At 41.3% G+C, this 10,079-nt stretch overlaps 1 protein-coding gene across 1 annotated transcript; it reads right to left on the bottom strand.

Annotated features, from left to right (window-relative positions):
• Positions 1 to 827: 827 nt before the first annotated feature.
• LOC124043242 (26S proteasome complex subunit SEM1-like) lies at positions 828 to 9,766 on the bottom strand. Its single transcript, XM_046361604.1, has 3 exons — positions 9,574 to 9,766; positions 5,780 to 5,873; positions 828 to 1,112 (listed from the first exon to the last, which is right to left on the bottom strand). The coding sequence occupies exons 1-3, from the start codon at positions 9,647 to 9,649 to the stop codon at positions 1,070 to 1,072; spliced, it is 213 nt and encodes a 70-aa protein (XP_046217560.1). The 5' UTR covers positions 9,650 to 9,766; the 3' UTR covers positions 828 to 1,069.
• Between the last annotated feature and the right edge of the window lie 313 nt (positions 9,767 to 10,079).

Here is a 10,079-nt window from a genome sequence, read left to right as displayed (position 1 = left end):
GCAGAGAAATCATTTTGCCGGGGGAGTGTGGCTGGGGTAAATTGGCCTCCGGTTCAGTGCGGGGGTCCCTGCTGTGCGGAGCCGGAAGAGTAGGGCCTGGTCGGGAGTAGGGCAGGCCCAGGCAGGGCAGGCCGGGGGCCCACATGCTGAGACCACCTCCCTGCCCCTGACAAACATGGCAGTGGATAATCTCTCCTTCAGAGACTCAGCCCCAACCCCATGGGCTCAGAGGGAAGGCAGGGGTTGTTATACAGACAGCAAAGAGGAACTCTTCACTGTGTGGCTGGCAGTGTGTGTGTGTGTGTGTCAGTCATACTTTAGACAGAGACAAATATGCACGGCACACACACAACTTCGCACATCTCCCTGTGTGCGCGTCTCTACCCGGTCTCTCTCTCCGACACACACCTGCTCATTTAAATGGTTTACTATGGGAGAGTGACCATGTGAAAAGTGGGTGGTAGTTTTCAAACCAAGAGCATCACAATGGAAAGATGAGTGATGCAGCACTTGACTCTTACTAACATCATACAACATTCATATTGTGGATTAAAATGGATGTGGAGAGTGTCACACAGTCCAATAATTACTGGACCATTAAAACGTAGGTTAAGTGTTGTGCTGGCAGAAAAGCTATGTTTCAAATCAATGGCTCTAACAAAAAGTGGTATTTAAACGGATGTTAAACCCAAGCCGTGGACACAAAGTGGTCTTTATAGTAAAACAAAACATTGGAAAATATGGATTTATATTAAAACAGTAACTGACCAGCTGTTTTATGCCCAAAGAGATGGAAAATGTACATAAATAAAGAGTATGTCAACGGGTACGTGAACTGAACCACCTTTAATGTTTAGATAACTCTTACATTATCTGAATCAATACAGATCATTAGAACAATGAAAACATCCAAAGGGGGACATTTTCAAACACTCAAGTCAAGTTTTTGGGGAAAAAAAGGAGCGAGTTTAGTTATAAACATCCTCCATCGTAAGTGTGAAGTTTTAACATTCAGAACATCAAAGTCCATCCATATCTAATCCCAGCAGCTGTGTCCACTAGCCAGCTACTACGACGTCTCCATCTTGGAACCATGTTTCTCCAGCTCCGCTCTACGGAGAGAGAAAAAAAGGAACAGTCAATTGAGATGATTACAAAGTGTACGTTCCAAGTGGCACCTTTTTCCTTATCTCTAGTGCACTACTTTTTACCAGAGCCCTATGGGAAGAGTGGGTGCTGTGGTCTTAAGATGTGCACTATATAGGGAATAGTGTTCCATTTGAGACACATCCAAGCAGTCCAATGGTTAAAGCACAAGTGTCCTTCTATGTTGATTGAGAAAAGCATTATGAAATCCAACTGAAGAAATATAATGCAGACAGCTACAGATTTATAAGGAAGTAGATCTACTTGTACAAGGCTAAATGCTTAAAACATAAATCATACCCCATGTCTTCTATAAATGTCTTAATAGCAGCCATCAAAGGTTTGAATGCCCTATTGTCTGAAGGACACTAAAAAAAAAATGTGTACAGACTGGCCACTTCAAGTCAATACACTAGTTGATTATTCAACAAGCGTAGCCTACGCATGCAAATGCATAGAATACATATTACTGACAATAAAGCACACATTGTAGACTGTCCGTATCATTCAAAGCCTGCATAATAATTTACAAATGACATGCAAAAATGCTGACTAATGTCTCCCCAGGTAAGAAAAGAGACACAACCAAGATGAACGGTTGAAAGCAGCGGGTGCAAACAGTACCCAGACAACAGAAAGCCCCACCCACAAGAAAAGACTTCCAGGATTATGGTGCATTCGGATGTGTCTCGGGATCTCTTAGCTCTCAGTTGGTGAACTCAGAAAGACGTCGGACAACTCTGCAAACATTGCTAATAGCCTAATCGTTCAGTTGGCTTGCTTACTTTGCTCAATAAGTCAAACAAAATATTGTATGTAAACTAACAGGGCTACATTATGAAGGTTGTAAATGGCTTTGTTTTATCATCTTTTGGTTGGAAAGGTGAAAGGTCAGTTGATGAAACGACAAAACTCGTAAACTCAGGTACCCTACTTGGAACACAGACTTAGGAGGGTAATTCTAGTGGTCATTTCTGACTTTGAAACTCTGGTCTCTACGAAAACATTCGAAACACCACTATTCAATGAGGATTTTTTTGTTGATGAGGATTCCATCAACTCAATGGTCAATGCTTTATAGATGTCCGCACTAAACCATATGATCACCACTGTGGGGGAAATGAAAAGCATTTATTGAGCATTAAAAAAAAAAAACTAGGCCAATATGTGTGGCCATAAGACCATTTTTAAGAAAGCAGCATAGTTCCTATTGCTTGAATCTCCTAATAACTGACATGTTATCTGTGCTTGTTATTATTGCCAACTAGTACACTCAAGGGGAGTCTAAAGCCTGAATAAATGTGCTGTGCCTAAACATTCACCATGACAATTTTGACTGTTTTAGTTACCATTTAGCCATTTCCCCTTTGTCAAATCTTATAGCCCTACTCAAAGATCAAAGCATCACATTCCTTTAACTGAGGGCTTCATCTTATTTCTAGGGGCGTGAAGCTGAGTGGGGCACAATGATTTGTCATAAGTAAAAGGTGATAGGTGTAGCTAGCTGGCTACCAGCATGTGATCTACAGTTCCAACGGCGTTGTTAGAAAGGTCAATAATCATTGCTGGCTAAATGGTTTTCGAAATATATGTCCCTTATCTTTCAAAACAGCAAGAAAGAATGTTTCCAATAAAATAGATACTGCTAGCTAACGTTACAGTAAGTTTTGAACAGATCCATACTGTGTGCCTCCAGTTGAAGAACTACACTTCCTCCCCAGTTAGCTTACACACAGGTCTTCAAAGCACGCTAGATAGCTAATTAGCACAGGTGACTGCCTCAGTCTTCCGTAAATAAACCATGTGACATGGAGAGATGGCCATGTGAGAACACTAACCCTATAAAGTAGGGTGTCCAATCAAAAATGCAACTTTTGAATAATGGGTAGAATTATATGTTAATTGTGTAGATCAGGGTTGTCCAACCCTGTCCTGGAGAGCTACCATCCTGTAGGTTCTCACTCCAACCCTGTTCCTGGAGAGCTACCATCCTGTAGGTTCTCACTCCAAACCTGTTCCTGGAGAGCTACCATCCTGTAGGTTCTCACTCCAACCCTGTTCCTGGAGAGCTACCATCCTGTAGGTTCTCACTCCAACCCTGTTCCTGGAGAGCTACCATCTTGTAGGTTTTCATTAGCACCCTGTTCCTGTAGGTTCACTCCAACCCTCATCTAGCGAAACTTATTATAATAATTAGCCGCTTGAAAAGCTGAATCAGGTTGGTTACAACTGGGGTCAGAGTGAAAACCTACAGGAGGGTAAGCTCTCCAGGAACAGGGTTGGACAGCCCTGGTGTAGATAATCCACAAAGAAAACCAACGGTCCAAACCTCATGTCTCTAGCATAATCTGTTCAAGAAAAAAACAACTTTTTACCCTTGTAGGATAGTAAAAATTATAGCAAAAATCCATAGAGGCCGGAGAAGATTTTAAAAGGTGGTCATAAAAATCAGGAAGATAGCATCGTGTCAGCTAAGCTGACTGCTGTATGAGAATGAAGGCTACCTGACAGGCTTATCATTGAACTCATCTTCTCAAATGTAGAGGATATAAAATAATATAGGAGGTAAGATAGATTTTGAGACATGACATGTAGTATGTACATATTTTAGTACACGCTGTTCATATCAATGCAAAGTAACTGTTCTTTTTTAAAGATAAAAAAAACAAGCATCTCTATGAACTGTCAAGGGAGCACTGAGTGTACCCACAAGCTTTTTATTTTCAAAGCCTTTTACATTCAATTCAGATCGTGTCATGCAAATTTAGCTATTTTCACCAGCAGAAGCAACTTGGAAGCCATGACTACAAATCCTCAAAAGTTGCTGGGATAAAGCTGCCGCTCTGTCAGAGCTCGGTGCTTATTATCAGATGTATTAGGTTAGAAATCCGACTTTTTGGCTATGATGTTAATGATATGTTAGAGAAAGACCCCACTGAATGAATCAGAACATTAAAAATTATATTGGGGTAAATTTAACTTGATTTTTTAATTATCATTTTTATCGTCATTGTAAAGGATTTAAACACCGTTTCCCATAATTGTTCAATGAACCATAAACAAATTAAATGAACATGCACCTGTGGAACATTCGTTAAGACACTAACATCTTACAGATGGTAGGCAATTAAGGTCACAGTTTTGAAAACTTAGGACACTAAAGAGGCTTTTCTACTGTCTCTGAAAAACACCAAAAGAAAGATGCCCAGGGTCCCTGCTCATATGTGTGAACGTACCTTAGGCATGCTGCAAGGAGGCATGAGAACTGCAGATGTGGCCAGGGCAATAAATTGCAATGTCCGTACTGTGAGATGCCTAAGACAGCGCTACAGGGAGACAGGGAGGACAGCTGATCGTGCTCGCAGTGGCAGACCACGTTTAACAACACCTGCACAGGATCGGTACATCCGAACATCACACCTGCGGGACAGGTACAGGATGGCGGCAACAAAAACTGACCGAGTTACAGCAGGAATACACCATCCCTCCATCAGTGCTCAGAATGTCCGTAATAGGCTGAGAGAGGCTGGACTAAGGGCTTGTAGGCCTGTTGTAAAGGCAGGTCCTCACCAGATATCCCCGGCAACAACGTTAGATTTTGGGCACAAGCCCACATCGCTGGACCAGACAGGACTGGCAAAAAGTGCTCTTCACTGGCGAGTCGCGGTTTTGTCGAACCAGGGGTGATGGTCAGATTCTCGTTTATCGTCAAAGGAATGACCGTTACACCGAGGCCTGTACTCTGGAGCAGGATCGAATTCGGGTGATGGGTCCATCATGGTCTGGGGCGGTGTGTAACAGCATCATCGGACTGAGCTTGTCGTCATTGCAGGCAATCTCAACACTGTGCGTTACAGGGAAGACATCCTCCTCCCTCATGTGGTACCCTTCCTGTAGACTCATCCTGACATGACCCTCCAGCATGACAATGCCACGAGCAATACTGCTCATTCTGTGCGTGATTTCCTGCAAGACAGGAACGTCAGTGTCTGCGAAGAGTCCGGATCTAAATCCCATTAAGCACTTCTCGGACCTGTTGGATCGGAGGGCGAGGGCTTGGGCCATTCCCCCCCAGAAATGTCCGGGAACTTGCAGGTGCCTTGGTGGAAGAGTGGGGTAACATCTCACAGCAAGAACTAGCAAATCTGGTGCAGTCCAAGAGGAGGAGAAACACTGCAGTACTTAATACAGCTGGTGGCCACACCAAATACTGACTGTTACTTTTGATTTTGACCCTCTCTTTGTTCAGAAACACATAATTCCATTTCTGTTAGTAACATGTCTGTGAAAGTTGTTCAGTTTGTCTCAGTTGTTGAATCTTATGTTCACACAAATATTTACACATGTTAATTAAGTTTGCTGAAAATAAAAGCAGTTGGCAGTGAGAGGACATTTATTTTTTGCTTAGTTAATGTTCCTTATGTTTCCAAAACCCTGCCGCAAGCGTTGCGCGTCAACATTTAGTGCAAGCATTGGGGCGATTTGTCTCCTGTGAAGAAGATACAGTGAAAAATCTGTTGATGTCCCCTTGAGCAAGGCGCTTAACCCTAATTGCTCCTGTAATTCGCTCTGGATTAAAGCTTTTGCTAAATAATAATACAAATGTAAATATATGAATGGTGTGGCTGGCTACCGGAGTTGATTAGAGAAGTCATCCTCTACGTTGTCATCATCCCAGTTGTCTTCCCACACGTGGGCATCTTCATCCTCATCCAGACCCGTCCAATCTGAACACAGAGAAATACAATGAAGAGAAATTATGAAACACTGTTAGCTAGCTAACAAGTAACTCTACAGGGCCGTCCACATTAAGGACGATAACTAGAATAAAAAATCAATTTTTCTAATTCAAGTGAACATGAGCGTTCACAAGTGCAATGATAACTACAAAAATAGTGGAGAACGATAACGAGAGCCATCGTTTGGATCACTTTCAGAGTGATATTTTCCCTATCCCTCCAACGAGAAAACATTGATAACCACTTCAATAAAACGTGAAGGCAGAGCGTACAGTGAACTTGCCTAAATAACTGTGCATATATAATGTGAGCATATTGGTGGCCACATTAATTATAGGATGACTTTGGAGAATGATGTCGACAAACAGCGCATGAGAATGCCATATTTTCCAATGGTAGGCCCTAGAGGTCGACCGATTAATCGGTATGGCCGGTTAATTAGGGCCGATTTCAAGTTTTCATAAGAAATCGGTATATTTGGACGCCGATTGGCCGATAAATATATATATTTTTTACACCTTTACTTAACTTGGCAAGTCAGTTAAGAACACGTTCTTATTTTCAATGACAGCCTAGGAACGGTGGGTTAACTGCCTTGTTCAGGGGCAGAACGACAGATTTTTACCTTGTCAGCTCGGGGATTCAATCTTGCAACCTTACAATTAACTAGTCCAACGCTCTAACCACCCGCCTCACGAGGAGCCTGCCTGTTATGTGAATGTAGTAAGAAGCCAAGGTAAATTGCTAGCTAGCATTAAACTTATTTTGCAAAAATACAATCAATCATATTCACTAGTTAACTACACATGGTTGATGATATTACTAGTTTGGATAAGAGCGTCTGCTAAATGACTTAAATGTAATGTAATGTAGTTTATCTAGCGTGTCCTGCGTTGCATATAATTGATGTGGTGCACATTCGCGAAAAAGGACTGTCGTTGCTCCAATGTGTACCTAACATAAACATCAATGCCTTTCTTAAAATCAATACACAGAAGTATATATTTTTAAACCTGCATATTTAGCTAAAAGAAATCCAGGTTAGCAGGCAATCTTAACCAGGTGAAATTTTGTCACTTCTCTTGCGTTCATTGCACGCAGAGTCAGGGTATATGCAACAGTTTGGGCCGGTTGGCTCGTTACGAACTAATTTGCCAGAATTTTACGTAATTATGACATAACTGTCACGCCCTGGTCGAGGTATTTTGTGTTTATCTTCATTTGTTTGGTCAGGCCAGGGTGTGGCATGGGGTTTTTGTATGTGGTGTGTTGGTATTGGGATTGTAGCTTAGTGGGGTGTTCTAGTTAAGCCTATGGCTGTCTGAAGTGCTTCTCAATCAGAGGCAGGTGTTTATCGTTGTCTCTGATTGGGAACCATATTTAGGCAGCCATATTCTTTGTGTGTTTCGTGGGTGATTGTCCTTAGTGTCCTTGTTCCTGTGTTAGTTTACACAAGTATAGGCTGTTTTTTTCGTTACGTTCATTACGTTCTTTGTTTTGTAGAGTTAGTAATTGATTCGTGTTTTACGTTTGTTTATTAAACATGGATCGTAATCTACACGCTGCATTTTGGTCCGCTTCTCCTTCACCACAAGAGAACCGTTACAATAACATTGAAGGTTGTACAATGTAACAGCAATATTTAGACTTAGGGATGCCACCGTTAGATGAAATATGGAACGGTTTCGTATTTCACTGAAAGAATAATAAACCTCTTGTTTTCAAGATGATAGTTTCCGGATTCGACCATATTAATGACCTAAGGCTCGTATTTCTGTGTGTTATTATATTATAATTAAGGCTATGATTTGATAGAGCAGTCTGACTGAGCGATGGTAGGCAGCAGCAGGCTCGTAAGCATTCATTCAAACAGCACTTTCGTGAGTTTTGCCAGCAGCTCTTCGCAGCCTAAACTCCCGAGATTAGGCTGGAGTAACCGATGTGAAATGGCTAGCTAGTTAGCGGGGTGCGCACTAATAGCATTTCAAACGTCACTCGCTCTGAGACTTGGAGTGGTTGTTCCCCTTGCTCTGCATGGGTAATGCTGCTTCAAGGGTGGCTGTGTCGATGTGTTCCTGGTTCAAGCCCAGGTAGGAGCGAGGAGAGGGACGGAAGCTATACTGTTACACTGGAAATACTAAAGTGCCTATAAGAACATCCAATAGTCAATGGTACATGAAATACAAATCGTATAGAGAGAAATAGTCCTATAATTCCTACAACCTAAAACATCTTACCTGAGAATGTTGAAGTCTCATGTTAAAAGGAACCACCAGCTTTCATATGTTCTCATGTTCTGAGCAAGGAACTTAAACGTTAGCTTTTTACATGGCACACACACACTCACTTTTACTTTCTTCTCCAACACTTTTTTTTGCATTATTTAAACCAAATTGAACATGTTTCATTATTTATTTGAGGCTAAATTGATTTGATTGATGTATTATATTAAGTTAAAATAAGTGTTTATTTAGTATTGTTGTAATTGCCATTATTACAAATAAATTTAAAAAATGGTATCTGACGATTAATCGGTATCGGCTTTTTTTGGTCCTCCAATAATCGGTATCTGCGTTGAAAAATCATAATGGTCGACCTCTACTCTCTTCCAGCTGTTCTCATGCGCAATATAGGCTATAGGCTAAGCAATACTCCCCGCTATTCCTTTTCACGTGAAATCCCAGAAAAGCTATAGGACATTTATTTGTATACTTATTTTTGTTTAATGCTAGGCATTTGTGGAGTGAAGCAGGCTTGCTCTTGTTAATTGCTGAATATAAAATAGGCCAAATTAACATTCAGGGAAAGTTATATAGTATGAGTATTGGTGTGATTACTTTGGCCAGTGATAACATTGCTGCACTGATGCGTTGCAAAAAGTTTCAACGGACAGATGAGCACTGAGGAAAAGAAGATGCAAACGAATGAACAATTTACAAAACACTTCAGCAACGAAGCATGATGTAAATGATACCCGGGATAAACAGGGATTATTGTTGAATTGTTAGATATAAATATGAGTTTACTATTTTTCATTAGGCATACATGTACATTGAAGTATTATTTGCAGTTGTCCCATCTTGAAGCAGTGAATGGTCTGTGTTACCACCTTATGAATAGGCCTGCAATAGGATGCGTTGATCAGTTGACTGACAGGTGTACAGTGGAACGATAAACGGTCTGCTGTTGTGGAGCCCCCCAACGTTTAGGTTATGTATATTTTATCGTTAAAGTTATCAAACTTGGTGTGGGTGGCCCTTTACTCAACTAGCTACTACTCCAGCTAGCGTAGCTAGCTAGCTAGCTACAATAACTAAGGTTAATTAACGCTAGCTGGCTTTTAGCTAGATGCTGCGCGTTGTTGTTTACATTACAGCTAACGTTAGTTAACTAATGTTTAACTATGTAAAGTTTACACCAGTGCAATCGCTAGTTAGCTAACGTTATACGTTCAATCAGGTGAATAATACAATTCAAAGTAGTAGCTACTAAGCTAGCTAGCTAGTCAGCTGCTGCTGTTAGCACACGAGATATTTACTTTTACTTCATTCAATGTTGTTAACATAGCTTGCTAAACTAGCTGAGTCACTGTCGGGCCCGGTTTTGTCACTAAAAGTTGTCACCAAATGAGACAATTCAGTAAAAAACGGGTGAACAATAGTAACGTATGGAAATATAATGAATTTACCCTCAGCTGGGAATTCTTCAAACTCATCGTCCTCCTCTAATAATCCCAAATCCACAGTCTGTTTCTTGTCTGACATGTTTGCTATCTTTCGTTGCGCGTCGCTGTGATGACAGAACGGATTTCCAGTGAGGGTAGTTATGGGATAGTGGTGGTAGTGCGCATTGGCAGAGTGTTCCGCAAACACAATGAAGCTGTCCGCGTCACCTACGCTCCACTGACTGAAGCCAGGGTCTTCTTCTTCTTCTTTGACTGAAGCCAGGGTCTTCTTCTTCTTCTTTGACTGAAGCCAGGGTCAGTGCTATCCGGAATCCTTGGGACGTTCCTAACCTTAAACCTTACCCTAACCCTAACCATTTTACATTTACACTTCAATGGAGTAGGGACCTCCCAAGGATTCCGGATTCGGACCTTGAAGCCAGCCAGGTATGTTGATGTTGGAATGATTTTGTATTCGTTAAAAAAAAAACAAGAAAACAAGACAAAAAAACCGTTAATAATATATATAT

The sequence above is a fragment of the Oncorhynchus gorbuscha genome, linkage group LG09 (genome assembly GCF_021184085.1).
Source record: "Oncorhynchus gorbuscha isolate QuinsamMale2020 ecotype Even-year linkage group LG09, OgorEven_v1.0, whole genome shotgun sequence".
NCBI lineage: Eukaryota > Metazoa > Chordata > Actinopteri > Salmoniformes > Salmonidae > Oncorhynchus > Oncorhynchus gorbuscha.
This window is presented reverse-complemented; position numbering and strand designations above follow the sequence as displayed.